Source organism: Rhinoderma darwinii, chromosome 1 (genome assembly GCF_050947455.1).
Source record: "Rhinoderma darwinii isolate aRhiDar2 chromosome 1, aRhiDar2.hap1, whole genome shotgun sequence".
Lineage (NCBI taxonomy): Eukaryota > Metazoa > Chordata > Amphibia > Anura > Rhinodermatidae > Rhinoderma > Rhinoderma darwinii.
In genome coordinates this window covers 131,603,370-131,619,675 of record NC_134687.1, presented here as the reverse complement: position 1 = coordinate 131,619,675, position 16,306 = coordinate 131,603,370, and the positions used below count along the sequence as shown (strand labels likewise).

Here is a 16,306-nt window from a genome sequence, read left to right as displayed (position 1 = left end):
AAACTGTGGGGTCTAAATGGTCACAACATCCATAAATAAATTCCTTGAGGGGTTTTGTTTCCAAAATGGGGTCACTTTTGGTGGGTTTCCATTGCTTTGATACCTCTGAGGCTCTGCAAATGCGACATGGAACCCGAAAACCAATCCAGCAAAATCTGGACTCCAACAAACACATAGCGCTCCTTTCATTCTGAGCCCTCCCATGGGCCCAAACGGCAGTTTATCACCACAAATGGGGTATTGCCGCACTCAGGACAAATTGGGCAACAAAATGGGGCATTTTGTTCCCTGTGAAAATAAGAAATTCTGATCAAAAATGACATCTTATTGGAAAAATTGTCATTCTTTTAATTTCAGAGCCCAATTCAAATACGCGCTGTGAAAAAACTACGGGGTCAAAATGGTACCAATAACCATAGTTTTGGGGGATTCCTACTGTTTTGGCACCTCAACACCTCTCCAAACCTGGCATGCTGCCTAAAATATATTCTAATAAAAAAGAAGCACCAAAATGCACTAGGTCCTTCTTTGCTTCTGGGGCTTGTGTTTTAGTCCACGAGCGCACTAGAGCCACATGTAGGACATTTCTAAACTGCAGAATCTGGACAATACATATTTAGAGGTGTTTCTCTGGTAAAGCCTTCTGTGTTACAGAAAAAAAAATAGAATAAAATTTAAATTCAGCAAGAAAAATGACATTTGCAAATTTCACCTCCACTTTGCTTTAATTCCTGTGAAATGCCTAAAGGGTTAAACTTTCTAAATGCTATTTTGAATACTTTGAGGGGTCTAGTTTTTAAAATGGGGTGTTTTATGGGGGTTTCTAATACATAGGCCCCTCAAAGCCCCTTCAGAACTGAACAGGTACCTTAAAAAAAAGGCTTTTGAAATTTTCTTAAAAATATGAGAAATTGCAGTTTATGTTCTAAGCCTTGTAACATCCAAGAAAAATAAAATAATGCTCAAAAAACGATGCCAATCTAAAGTAGACATATGGGAAATGTGAACTAGTAACTATTTTGGCTGGTGTAACCATCTGTTTTACAAGCAGATGCATTTAAATTCTGAAAAATACTATTTTTTTTTTTTCAAATTTTACGCGAAGTTTTGCAATTTTTCACAAATAAACACTGAATATATCGACCAAATTTTACCACTAACATAAAACCCAATGTCTCACGAGAAAACAATCTCAGAATCGCTTGGATAGGTTTAAGCATTCCGACGTTATTACCACATAAAGTGAAATATGTCAGATTTAAAAAATGGGCTCTGAGCCTTAAGGCCCAAACTAGGCTGCGTCCTTAAGGGGTTAAATTGCTGTGAAACACCTAAACGGTTAAACTTTCTAAATGCCGTTTTGAATACTTTGAGGGGTCTAGTTTCTAAAATGGGGTATTTTATGGGGGTTTCTAATATATAGGCCCCTCAAAGCCAGTTCAGAAACTGGTACCTAAAAAAAAAAATTAGGCTTTTGAAATTTTATTCAAAATAGAAGAAATTGCTGCTTCTGTTCTAAGCCTTGTAATGTCCTAGAAAAATAAAAGAATGTTCAAAAAATTATGGCAACATAAAGTAGACAAATGGGAAATATTTTGGGTGTTATAACCATCTGTCTTACATGCTATTTTTCCAAATTTTCTCTAAATTTGGCTATTTTACACAAATAAACACTGAATATATCGACCAAATTTTACCACTAACATAAAGCCAAATGTGTCACGAGAAAACAATCTCAGAATTACTTGGATAGGAATAAGCATCCCAAAGTTATTACCACATAAAGTCAAATATGTCAAGGACGCAGCCTAGTTTTGGCCTTAAGGGGTTAATGACAAGAAAATTCCTTCTAACTATCCAAGGCTCAGATCACATCACGTTTATGTTGGCAGTATTTCCCGACATCCCTTTTGATGGAAGCATCCAACATATGCCACTACATAGGCATACAGTGGCATGTATCACCCAAAGGCTCCGATGCTGTGTACGCTGTTTTGCTCAATTCCACTGTATAGAAGAGTGCGGCAGGCTATGCTTTTCCTATGCAGTTAAATTATAAAAAAAAGTATACCAAGGTACACCTGCCATGTCGATGCCAAAAAAGGTATCCTTTTTGTCATCCGTCAGGTAAATGGGGCTAGGCGTACGCGTTAGGAACTTTTAATGGCGAACGTAGAGTGAAACTGTTTAAATTGTACTTCCATCAGAAATGTGATCAGCATCCGTGTAATGAATGGTGGCATTAGAGTAGAATAAAGAAAATTTGACGTTTGACAATACCATTAATTTAGGGACTTTCCCTATCCCGTATGGAGGAGATGGATATATTTGTGCTTCGAGTTCCATGTAGTGTTTCCTATAAAAAAAATTAAAAGTGTCAGAAAACAGCCCTAGATCCAATTTGGTGTTTTTAGCCCATGCCACAGTCATCAAGTGTTCATGCCCTGTTGATGATTTTGGCCCTTGCTTTACTGGGGGAGACCGCTTACATAGTGTGCCAGTAGTGATAAATCTCCCCTATTGTTCAAATCGAATTGGGAAAACACTTTTAATGGAATGTTATAACTTAGGAGTCCCACATACGAGCGTGTTCAGTCCGTGATATACGGTCCGTATGTCTGCCGCATTTCCCGGACCTAACACACTGCAGGGAGCCGGGTTCCTAGCATCATGAATACATGATTTCAGTACAGTTGTCCCGCAGTGTGGCAGTGACACCTAGCGTCATAGATAACTATGATGCTAGGAGCCCGGCTCCCTGCAGTGTGTTCGGTCCTGGAAAAGCGGCCGATATACGGACCATATATCACGGACTGAACACGCTCGTGTGAATCCGGCCTAAGAATATGTTGCTATTGCGTTTTTGCCTACAATTAAGGTGTTAAACGCAGGCTGTGACGGATGCCTAACAGTGGCATCCATCACCTCAGACTTTAATGGTATCGGTTAAACAGATACGTAATTTTACTGATTGCATTTTTTTTTTTTCTGTCTTTTTTTTTTTTTTAGGCAAATTCAGAATGAGTTTGCGAAAACAAACCCCAAGTGACTTTTTGAAGCAAATTATTGGAAGACCAGTAGTTGTGAAGCTAAATTCTGGCGTTGACTATCGAGGTAACAACTTACTGCATCTAATGATCACAATGACACTTTTTTTATTAACCCTTTAACATTTTAAATAATGTATCAATGAATACTTTCCGCATTAAAGCATTCCTGTATAAACCCAACATGAGTGTTGACTATGAGCCAGAGCTGTCCATTCACATAGTACATAGACGGCCATTCATTAATTCTATATCTCCCATGTAGTGGCTGCTCCAGGAGAAATGAGCACCCAATGGGAACTTCTCGGGCGTTAAGGTTTCTCTCCTATTAAAGAGGCCCTGCCACCAGTTTATAACTGCCCTATCTTCTTCTTATTCTAATAGGCGCTTTAATGTAGATAAGTAATGTGTTGTTTTTTTTAAAAAAACTTTATTTTTGACAAAGTTATGAGCATTTTAAGTGTTATGCAAATTTGTAGTTAATGTTAATGTTAACGTTTTTTTTTTTTTTTTTACACTTGACCAAGTGGGCGTAGTAAAGAGAAGTGTATGACGCTGACCAATCAGCGTCATACACTTCTCTTCACTCATGTCCAGCTTAATCCACAGCACAGCGTGATCTCGCGAGATCGTGCTGTGCTGTCTCTTACTCCCGTAGTTCCTTCACACAAGCGACGGGAGTAAGACCAGACATCACCTCCAGGCTGGATTTCAATGGGAGGCGGTTTTTTTCCACGAGCGGAAAAAACGCTCGTGGGAAAAAGAAGCGTTATGCCCTTTCTACATGCATTTTCGTCTCTGACCTCCCATTGACATCAATGGGAGGTAGAGAAAGCGTATTTCGCTGCTTTTTTTTGCCCGCGACCAAAAAAAACGCGGCAAAGAGTTCAGTCAGGTCAAAATCTAGCTCAAAATTCCTGAATGAATTTTGAGGCAGATTTTTCCGCCTGCATAAAAAACTGTGAACGGGGCCGAGAAATGTGCCAATCGCCGGCTGGGGCAGCATGAATATACTGGGACTTGTGCTGGCAAGTATAACCACTAAATATGCGAACTACGGCTCATTACCTAATCAGTAACAGCACGCTGAAATTAGTGTGTCGGTCGTTTTTTCTTTTTTTATGCTGCCTCAGACAGGGCTTCATAGGTATCTGACCAATCTGCTTTAATCACCATTCATTTTTACTACTTGCAGGTTTAACAGCTACATTTTTATTTATTTTTTTGCATTATCCAACAAATGTTTTGGAGCCTGACATAGCTTTATTTTTTTTATATAATTTTTTTTTTCTTAGGAAGATTGTAACATGTACAAAGTTTCACATTTTACTATTTTTAAGTTATGACTCTCCGAATGCAATGATGACCATGAGTAATTTATAGGTTGAGCAATTTTTCGCCCAAAAACTCATGTCCTCGTTTGCTAGACCCCATAGGTAGGTGGACCCAGTTGATGCAGTGGAGATAAAGTTTTGAAGCCTTGTGCAGGATATGGGGCTAGTGAAGAATTCAAAGATTAGGCACTACTGGAGTGCAGATATTTTGTACAATACCCCAGATTTACCATATAGGCATGTCCCATGGTACATAAAGCTGGCTGTGCATATCGTACAAATGGCATTGTATAATGCTTACGTGCTATCCCGATGTGCAGGTTATATGGGAGCGTTCCTTCAGTTTTAAGAGGTGGTTATAAAGGCTGTAGTATTTGGGAACCAGGAAGGGCCCAAGCACATCTACCCCAAAACATCATCACCTCTGCTAAAAGCAAGGACGTCTGTATTGTACCAGAGCAGCACGTTACCAGCGAGTTCCCTAAACTGCAAACAAGGGAAGGACCCAAAAAAGGTGCAGAGTGTGTTCCAAAAGTAAATAAAAAAAGGACACCATTTATAGGTGCGACACCTGCCCTGAAAACCTGTCCTGTGCACAAAGGATTGTTTCAAAGCGTTTCACACGTCTGGATTAATGATTTTATTATTTATTTACCCCATTATTATACCACCTTATAATGCCCTGATATATTACGCACTGCTTACATATGCCCCACACATTATAAATTGTAAAACCCCAAGCAGAACTGCTACCAAGCAAAATCTGCGCTCCAAAAGCCAAATATCGCTACTTCCGAGCCTGGCAGTGTGCCCAAACAGCAGCATATGACCATATGGAGTATTACTGTGCTTGGGGGAAAACATACAGAATAATAATTCTAGAGCTGTCTTTTTTTTTTTTTTTTACAGTTGCACAAGCTGGGCACAACCTATTGGGCACTGAAATTACATATCAATGAGAAAATTTGAATGTTCACACTGTAACATATATTGTACACTATTTCCTGCAAAACACCTGTGGGGTCAAATTGCTCGTTACACCTCTAGATGAATTCCTTGAGGGGCGTAGTTTTTAAAATGGGGTCACTTCTCGGGGGTTTTCACTGACGTGTGTCTGAAAACCAATCCAGCAAAATCTGCACTCCAAAAGCGGCCTACCATTTTAAAACCCTGCTGTGTGCCCAAACAGTAGTATACGACCACAAGTCGGGTATTATAATTTTTGGGAGAAATTGTGTAACATATGTTTGAGTTCCTTTTCTTCACAAGTCCTTGTAAAAATGAAAAAATGTAGCTAAAAATAGATCTTATTGGGTAAAAATATATTTTAACGGCCCAATTCTAATAAATCTCATAATACTCCTGTGTGGTCAAAATGCTCACATCACCCCTAGATAAATTCATTTATTCAGTTTTGACACCTCCAATGCCTCTTCAAACATGAATTGGTGCCTGGAAAACATCCAAATAAAAAAAAGGCCCCAAACTTCACAAGGTGCTCCTTCAATCAGTTGTATTTTTCTATGAACACCTGCTGTGTTACTGAAATAAATGTATGTACATGCAATGTTTCCCCAAAAAAATTTAATTTATAAATTTCCCCTTCAGTTTGCTTTAATTGTTGTAAAACACCAAACATTATCACATTTCCTAAATGCTGTTTTAAATATGTTGAGGGGTGCAGTTTTTAAAATGGGGAGGATTTATTAGCGGTTTTAATATATAGGCCCCTCAAAGCCTCTTCAGAACTGTAGTGGTGCCTAAAACTATGTTTTGCAGATTCTGTTGAAAATGTTATATAACGCTGGTAAATTTTAAGCCTTTCGACGTCCGTAAAAAATTGATGCCTACATAAAGAAGACCTATAGTAAACCTTATTTCTTTACTAATTTGTGTTGTTACCATTATCCATTTTAGAAGCAGAGGATTTCAAATGTAGGAAAATTATAATTTTCACAAATTTACTTTACATTTCGGAGGAGTTTTTTATTAATAAAAAACATATCGACCAAAATTTACCACTACCTTAAAGTACAATGTGTCATAAAAAAAATCTTAATCACTTGGATAAGTAAAACCATTCCAGAGTTCTTGCCACAAAGTGACACGTCAGATTTAAAGATTGTTCCTGCGTCCTGAAGGCCAAAATAGTCTCAGTCTTGCAGGGGTTAATGCTTATGCTGTGACGATAGGTTTGGCATGGTTAAGTTATGGCACCAATTTGCAGCCATATTATACAAAGAATTCTATGTTGTCTAAGATATATCCATATGTAATGAAAATAGTCTGTTACTCTATAAGTATACTTATAGAACTATCTGCAATTTACAGGAGTCTTGGCATGTTTAGATGGATACATGAACATTGCTTTGGAACAGACAGAAGAGTATGTCAATGGACAGCTCAAGAATAAATACGGAGATGCCTTTATCCGAGGAAACAATGGTAAATAACGCCTCCATTTTATTTTTCAAACATTTCTTACAACTGATAAAAAGTGCACGTTGAGTACCGTGAGCAACAAGAGAAGTGAACGAGCCGAGTCAAACCAGGAGTGTACGAGGTACCAAACGCAGAGCAGGAGAGTAGTCCGTAAGCCAGGGTCAATATGAAGCAGGGACAAATAGTTCAAGCAGCAGAGCCAGGAAACAGGAGAATCACAGGCAAAGGAGGAGCAGGAAGTGAAGGTATAAATAGACAGAGGGCGGGAGCTAGCTCCGTCTGGCCAGGCTGTGATAGGCTCTCCCACTCCTCAGCCTCCCAGCCTGATTGGCAGAAGGAGGGGTCACTCGATCAGACTTAGGAGCAGGTGCAGACTGACTAACCACGGGCGTCGACACAGAAGCTGTGTCTGGCAGATCCTTTAGGGTATGTTCACACGGCCTATTTACGGACGTAAATCGGGCGTTTTTGCCCCGAATTACGGCCGAAAATAGCGCCTCAATAGCGCTGACAAACATCTGCCCATTGAAAGCAATGGGCAGACGTTTGTCTGTTCACACGAGGCGTATATTTACGCGCCGCTGTCAAATGACGGCGCGTAAATTGACGCCCGCGTAGAAGAAGTGACCTGTCACTTCTTTGGCCGTAATTGGAGCCGCTATTCATTGACTCCAATGAATAGCAGCGCTAATTACGGCCGTAATTGACGCGGCGTTCAAGCGCCTGCACATGCCGGTACGGCTGAAATTACGGGGATGTTTTCAGGCTGAAACATCCCCGTAATTTCAGCCGTTACGGACCCCCGCCGTGTGAACATACCCTTACACAAAACAAGTCTAATAGAAGAAATACTGTATTAATATAATACTAATAGGACATAAAGAAATTCCTCCTTCACAAATACTATATGGCGTTTATAGCTTTTAGCCTTCAATAAGCATTGCTAAGCACTTTCTGCTAGAAATAATTAGTGATGTTTTCGACTCCTCTTTTATTAAAGGGGACCTTTCATCTCTCCTGACATGTCTGTTTTTGGAGACTCTTGCATTTCCCAATTTTGGAGCACTTTTGTTCCTTAATTCCTATGCTATTCCTCCTTGAAATGTCATTTACAACTGAGTAAACCATTCCCCTCGTCAATAGGAAGTGAACCTATAAGCTCTGTTAGTGGTGATTGAACAGTATAAGATTGTGTAGGAACACATGCTATTGACCAGGGGAATGGTAACGTCCGGGTCTCCATTTTATTTATACATTTCCATGCGGTATAACCGGAACGACAGAATACAGGGTTACAACTAAGGGTATAAGGGTATGTGCACACGACCTCTTTTTAGACGTAATGGAGGCGTTTTACGCCTCGAATTACACCTGAAAAGACGGCTCCAATACGTCGGCAAACGTCTGCCCTTTGCTTAAAATGGGTCTTACGATGTTCTGTGCAGACGAGCTGTCATTTTACGCGTCGCTGTCAAAAGACGGCGCGTAAAATTAAGCCCGCGGCAAAGAAGTGCAGGACACTTCTTGGGACGTAATTGGAGCCGTTTTTCAACTAAAACCAGCTCCAATTACGTCCGTAAGAGACACCGCAAAAAACGCGTGCACTAGTAAAAACTTCTGAAATTCTGGAGCTGTTTTCTACTGAAAACCGCTCCGTAATTTCAGACTTATTTGGCGTTGTCGTGTGCACATACCCTTAGGATGCTCCAGAACTGTTATTTCATGCAGAATGCAAGTATTTACTAAAACAGACCTATCAGGAGAGGGGATGGGTCCTCTTTAATTTGGCTGTTACATTCTGTGCAGTTTCCCTACATGATCTTGTCTCCTAAAGGACATTGTGAACATTGACATGGATTGTTTGTTTGGAATTTTAACCATTTGATGTTCACACTTCATGTCCTCTAGTAGGTTATATTGGAAAGATTTGTTCCTTCATCGCTTTGCAAAAATCATTCCAATAAGAAGTGATTTTATCTCAGGCAGTTGATCAGAGAAGCTGTGTTTGTGGGTCTAGCTAGGGCTTCGAATAGTTTGGTTATTTGCTGTTTCTGCTTGGCTGGCACGGTTAAAATCACATAACTGTGAAAAGTTAAGATATATAAGTTGAGTGGCAGTCGCCACCCACAGGATATGCCATAAATGTCTGATAGAAGTGGGTCCCAGCTCTGGGACCCGTATGCATCTCTAGAATAAGGGTCACCCGACCCCAGTCCTGTCTGGTGAGGCCGCTGCCACATTTAGGTGGTGAATGAATGGACAAGTGGCCACCCATGCGTGGATCTCTTTATTCACGTCTATGGGAGTTACGCAAACCGATAGTTGCAGTCTCTAGTGATAGGACCCACAATTATATCAAATCCAATGGATATGTAAATTTGAATACCCCTTTAGATACTGCCACATCTGCAGTGAGTTTTCCTATTCTAGCTAAGTAAAGCTTAATCACTGTATAATGGATGTTGTGCAGTATTCTCATATAATTTGTGTTTTCATTTCTCACAATTTTCAAGATCTGTTTGCTGTCCCTGAATGAGAACATTTGTTTACATCCAGAAGTTGAAAACTGATACTGGCTTAACCTCTTAATGCACCATGATGTAACTGCACGTCATAGTGCGGGGGCTGAAGTACAGAGTGCGCTCACGCGCTGAGCCCGCTTCATATTCTGCAGGTGTCAGATGTGTATTACAGCTGACACCTCGCGTTAACTGCCAGGAACAGGGATCGCGCTCCTTCCTGGCCGTTTAACCAGTAAGCCGTAAGAAAGAGGGGGATGGCCCCCTCAGACAGCCCATCGGTTGTCATGGCAGCCCATGGGTCTAATGACTTCTCCCAGGTCTGCCGCCTTTCTGCTCCTGTTCAGTGCAGGACTTAAAGAGGCTCTGTCACCAGATTATAAGTGCCCTATCTCCTACATAATCTGATCGGCGCTGGGCGTGTTTTTACTTTTTACCAACTGGGCGTTGTTCAGAGGAGTGTATGACGCTGACCAATCAGCGTCAAACACTTCTCATTGTTACAGCACCGCTTCTTTCACTGCACAATCGCACTGTAACAATGGGCTGGAACAATGAGAAGTGTATGACGCTGAATGATCACTGATTGGTCAGCGTCATATACTTCTCTTCACAATGCCCATTTGGTAAAAAGTAAAAACACACCCTGTTGTCTATTAAGAAACTCATTAGCATAAAGCTAAAATTGCTCATAACTTGCTCAAAAATGATCGTTTTTCAAAATTAAAACCACAGTTATCTACATTACAGCGCCGATCACATTATGTAGGAGATAGGGCACTTAGAATCTGGTGACAGAGCCTCTTTAACAGGGGACTGTAAAAATGACAATACACTGCAATACTATAAAAACTACAATACACTGCAAAACATTAGAATTGCAGTGTATTGTAGCAGCGATCTGATGATCGCTGGTTCAAATTCGCTAGGGGCACGAAGTGAAAAAATAAATAAATGCACAAAATTGGTGTCATCGCATCTATAAAAGTCAGAATTATTACAATATAACAATATTTAACTCGCACGGTGCACTGAACGACACAATTTTTTACAGTAACTTGCACAGTGAACGCGGTAAAAAAATAAATCCGCCAGAATCCCTATTTTTCGGTCAACTTAGCTAAAAAAAAAAAAGTGTTGAAAAAGTTGTTTCTAATGTAAAATAGTAGAAATAAAACTACAGTTCGTCCCTCAAAAAATAAGAACTCATACCGCTCAATCGACAAAAAAAAGTGTTATTGCTCTCAGAATGTGGTGACCCGCAATTAACAGTTTTTTTCTTTGTAAAAGATTTTTTTTAAATACCTACATCGCCGTAATCGTATTGACTAGCAGAATAACGTTAAGTTGATGTTTTTACCACAAGGTGAAAGCCGTAAAAACGAAACCAGAAACCATGGAGGAATCGCAGTTTTTCCCAATTCCACCCCACAATTTTTTCCCCCCAGTACATTATATGTTACTTTAAATGGTGCCAATAAAAACGACAACTCCTCCGGCAAACAAATTAAGCCTTCACACCACCGTTCCATTGTTGTAAAAATAACAAAATTAAGGCTCTTGGAGGGCGGGGAGTGGAAAATGAAAAATGGCTTGGACTTGTTGTTGATACTTCTCACAGCTTAGGCTTCATGCACACTTCAGTCTTTCTCTTCAGGGTGCTAGCCGTTTTTGTGACGGCTAGCACCCTGACCCATTTATTTCAATAGGGCCATGCACACTTTAGTTTGGTCCCTTTGCTTCGTTCCGACAAAAGTACAGTATGTCCTGCTTTGGTCCGAGACTCCGTGACCGTGAGGCCCATGCAAGTCAATGGGGCCGTCAAAAAAACTGATGGCACACGGAAGGCATCCGTGTGCCGTCCGTGTGTGACCGAGCCATTGCCTAGCAACGGGCGGACGGACAGAAGTACATTAGAGATATTACACTAATTGGCAGCCACTTCTCTCTATCCATCACTGATAGAGTGAAGAGGCTGCTGATAAAAATAAAATAAAAAGCAGTTCATATATACCCCGGTCGTTGTCTTGGTGACAAGTCCCTCTTCTTCCTCCAGTCCAACCTTCCTGTATGATGCGGCAGTCCATGTGGCCGCTGCAGCCTGTGATTGGCTGCAGAGGCGGTCACGTGGGATGAAGCGTTATCCCAGGAGGCCGGCCTTCTGAGGTCATCCAGTCCGGCGTGACCGCCACTACAGCCTGTGATTGGCTGCAGCGGTGACATGGGATGAAACATCATCCCAGGAGGTCGGACAGGAGGAAAATGCAGGGAGTTCTTGGTAAGTATGAACTGTTTTTTTTAATTTCATTAAAATTGTATTTTGCGAGCGCCGAGCATGGTCATTCTTCAGCGCTAGTCACTGTCCAGGGTGCTGAAAGAGTTACCGCCGATCAGTGCAGCCCATTAACTCTTTCAGCACCCTGTACAGTGACTAGCGTTGAACAACCCAGCTCTTTCAGCACCCTGGACAGTACAATGCTCGGAAACTGAAACACAGAGTGCAAACGGAAACCACACGGACAACAAAACGGGCACACGTATCTGCCAAAAACGGCCGCTAAAACGGTGAAGGAAGTGTGCACAAGGCCTTAGAGTTTGCTACAATTGTATCTCGTCTAAGGGATCATGTGGACTAAAAACAGCAACTGCATGACTCAGTCTCCTGTTCTGAGGGGTTGGGTGAAATGTATCAGCTTGGAGTAGACTTTGCTGCTTACAGAGGATTGTCGAGACTGGATACAGTTGCAGCAAACTCCGTATTAAAGTATAACCATACTTATGTTAAAGTTGTCAGGGGCAATGATACCACGTCAAAAGCCTCTTTTGCAACTCATTTAGTTATTTTAGGAGCTTTTCAGGAGAGACACTTGGCATTGTGTGATCTCCTCCGTCATGACCTGGCTGTCTTTCTGGCTGTCATTTTTAAACTTCTAGCAGGAGACGCAGCTTCACACATAAGTGGTGGTATATTGTTTCTGTAAGTTTTCAGCCGTTGGCCAGTTTAACTAGCATAATACTGTGCACATTTTTGGACCCATGATTAGGTGCGTTTGGCCCGGGATTTGCTGTCGTTAAATGAGCTCATTTGAAAAAGACCTAATGGATGTAAGGCTCTCAGAATCTGCCAGAACCTATAGACGTTAGATTATGTCTGAGGCCGTGTTCCCACGGGTCGGATACGCAGCGTAGCCGACCTGGAACCCGTAAGATCTTCCGTCCGAAAAACCACACTACATTGTGGTGCTTTTTTTCGAAAGGAATTTCCGCTGCGGAAAAATAGCGCTCATAGTTACCCCTTCCGTCTTCTCTGCACGTAGTCCGGCCTCCTACGATGACGTTGCAGGCCATGTGACGCTGCAGCGGTCACATGGGATGAAGTGTCATCCCAGGAGGCCGGACTACAGGAAGGAGAGCATTCTGACTTTTTTTGGCTGACTGTTGCGGGTTTTGCATCCATATTGTATTCAATGGGGAAAACCCGCAACAGAAAATCAACAAAAACGCAGCATAAATTGACATGCTGTGGAATTATATTCGCACGCTAAACTAAAAACGGCTGTAAAATACGGAGCTGATTTCAAGGGAAAACAGCCTCTTTCAGCCGTTTTTGAAACCACAAACTTTTTTGAGGCATTTTTTGCGACTGTTTTTCTATTGAGACAGTGAAAAACTGCTCAATAAGTAAGATGCTCTTCTTTTTACGGGGTGTTTTTTTTACGCTCAAAAAAAAAAAAAACACCCCGTCCGAATGAAATGCAGTTTTTCCCATTGAAATCAATGGACAGATGTTTGGAGGCGTTTAGCCTCCATATTATTAGCCATTTTTCGAGGTGTTTACGGCCTGAAAAAAACGGCTGAAAATAAGCTGTGTGAACATACCCTTAGGCTGCGATTTGTTCCGCAGCGTGGGCATGAGATTTTCTAAATCTCACCCACTTTGCTGCTACTGTAAATGCTGCGGAATTTCTGCACACAATTCTGTTGCGGAAGTTCCTCAGCGTTTACGCTACGTGGGAACTTGAATGACTGTATTTGGTGTTAATATTTGGCCCACATTCCAAACAAACTAAATTAAATGCAAGTGAATGGAACAGAAAAAAAAATGTGGAGAGTAAAATCTGAAGTATGCCCTATACCTTTCATATATGTTGCATAAAAGGCTGTAGTTATTATCCGCAGCATGTGACCGAAGCCGTAGACTTCGTAGACTATTCATTTCTCAGGACAAATCAGATGATATTTCTTGGCTGCTTTGTACCATGCGTATTGATCATATGTTTTTATCTTTATACTACTAATGTGAAATTTTGTTTTTGTTTACAGTTTTGTATATAAGCACACAGAAGAGAAGAATGTGAATTTGTTTTTGTTTGTTTGTTTTTTTTATTTACTTTTGTATGAAGAGCCCATTTAATCTTATTTTGGAATATAAAACAATCAAGTAGTTTGCCTGAGATGACTTAAAATGTGGAAGAAACAATTTTCGTTTTAATCTAGAACAACAGTTTGCTTCATGAAATGTTTTTTTAATGCTGTTCATTACACTGTAAAATAAACCAATTATGAAAGATGTCCTTTTCTGCTTCTTATTTTGGTTTAATGAAATATTTATGCCATATTGAAATTGTTTTTGTTTTTTTTATAGTAATTGCAACTATTTTGGACCATGTGGGCGTTGTAAATAAAAGTGTATGACGCTGACCGATCAGCGTCATATGCTTCTCTTTATTCATTCCCAGCTTTATTCACAGCACAGTATGATCTCGTGAGATCACGCTGTGATGTCATGCCCGCAGTTCCTTCACCGGAGCGACAGGTGAAGGCCCAGACATCGCCTACAGCCGTGCCAGGACTGCTGCTGAGGAGGATAATCGCCCTGGCACGGCTGGGGCCAATGTCTGTTCATTCTCCCGTCGCTCCGGTGAAGGAACTGCGGAAGTAAGTGACATCACAGTGTGATCTCGCAAAATCACACTGTACTGTGAATAAAGCGGGGCATGAATGGAGAGAAAAGTATGACGCTGATTAGTCAGCGCCATACACTTTTCTTTACAACGCCCACTAGGGATGTAAAAAAAATAATAATTCTTGCATTTTCTGAAGTTGAGGTGCGTGGTGTGGTGATGAATTTAACCTCCACATGCCTCACATTAATCGTAATTAACCCCATCATGTTTCTCAGTCATAATGGGTTAATGTGTGAGGTACATGATGGGGTCAATTTCTATTAATGTGAGGCCTGGTTTACACGAGCGTGTGCGTTTTGCGCACGCAGAAAACGCTGCGTTTTGCGTGCGCAGAAGGCACTTAACAGCTATTATGACACTCAGTTTGGATGTTTGTAAACAGAAAAGCACGTGGTGCTTTTCTGTTTACATTCATAGTTTGACAGCTGTTGCGCGAATCACGTGCGTCACACGGAAGTGATGCGCGAACAACGCACAAATATAGGATATGTCGAATTTTTTTGCACAAAAATCACGGACTGTCTGCACTGCCCCATAGACTAACATAGGTCCGTACGACACGCGTGAAAATCACGCGCGTTGCACGGACCTATATCACGCTCTTGTAAACAAGCCCTGAGGCACATAGAGGTTAAATTCATCACACCTCGTTCCTCACAAAGCAGTTCTTATTTATTTTACAGTGTACACATAAACGACGCAAAAAAATAGTTGTGCAGGTTATTACGGCCGCGCCAATAACGAATATGTGTATATTTTATGTATTGAGACTTATTTTAATGTTTATTTAAAAAAAAAAAAAGGTGTATGTGTATTTCATTTACGATTACTTTGTTTTTTATTTCTAAACTTTAATGTACTGACATATATCAGATATATGCCAGTACATTAGCCTGTGTACGTATAGTAGTTGTTAGGACATACCTAAGTATGCCCTAACAGGAAATATGGTAAGACAGCCCTGGTGTCCTTCAATAGACCCTGGGCTGTCTGGCCATATATGGCATCCCCCCCTCCCCCTTCACATTTTCTCCTTAATGCTGCAGTCCGCTTTGATCGCCGCATTCGGGGGAATAGCGGCGGTGATGAGCGGTTTCTCTGATCTCCGCCGTTATAGAGCGGGGCTGCGGTTGTGCAATACAGCCATTGCCCCGCTCCTGACAGGAAGTTCGCGCGCGGTCAGCATGAGGTGATGCGGCCAGCGATGCACCTAGTGTCGGCGCAGGCACTGAAGACAGAACATGGGGGTGTTTTGCAGTGCCGTCGCTTATTAGTGCAGCGCTGGCCGCATCACATCATCCTGACGGTGCGCACACTTGTCAGGACTCGGGAGCGGGGCAATGACTGGATTACACAGCCGCAGCCCCGCTCTCATACATTCATGTGTTTCTTTACTGAGCTGTGCGGCCGTGCATCGTGCATCCCTAACGCCCACTTGGTGGAAGTAAAACGCCCAGTTGGGCTTTTACAAAAAAATTTGCATAAATGTAAAAATATTCAGAACTTTATCACTAATAAACGTTTAACCAGTTTAAGACCGGGCTATTTTGAGCCTTCAGGACAAGACACTGTTTAGCCATTTTTAGCATGCGTTCATTAAATGGCTATAACTTTTTTATTTGTTGGGCTAGCGACGTGATTTTTGCGATTTTTGTTTTTTCCGTAGACATTGCAGGTTTCTCATTTTAGCATTTTTATACACATCCTTTTTGCTATTTTAGAATTTTTATTCTTAATGTTTAACAATAATAAAATAAGCTTTTCTACGTTTCAGCAATTTTTTTTGGGTAACCACAAAGATTTACCCTAAAATAGACCTTTTTATTCGCGATCGTCAGTGTCCACCGTAAATTGTAATATATTACATGTCTATATTAGGGTAATTGGGTCCGGGCTAGCGTTACGACAATGATTGGCGGGGGGGGGGGGACGACTTTTTTTTAGGGTGGGTATTTAGTATTAATTTTTTTGCACTTTACTTTTATTTTTTTATTACT

General features: G+C 41.1%; 1 protein-coding gene across 2 annotated transcripts in view; it reads left to right on the top strand.

Moving 5' to 3' along the window:
- Positions 1-13,914, top strand: part of LSM6 (LSM6 homolog, U6 small nuclear RNA and mRNA degradation associated) — a 65,560-nt gene extending 51,646 nt beyond the window's left edge. For both annotated transcript variants that reach the window (XM_075849695.1, XM_075849694.1), the window contains exons 2-4: positions 3,010-3,114; positions 6,713-6,826; positions 13,666-13,914. In XM_075849695.1, the coding sequence (XP_075705810.1) occupies positions 3,021-3,114; positions 6,713-6,826; positions 13,666-13,700 (243 nt within the window). In that variant the 5' untranslated portion in view covers positions 3,010-3,020 and the 3' untranslated portion in view covers positions 13,701-13,914. The remainder of the gene's footprint in view (positions 1-3,009; positions 3,115-6,712; positions 6,827-13,665) is intronic.
- Positions 13,915-16,306: the final 2,392 nt, after the last annotated feature.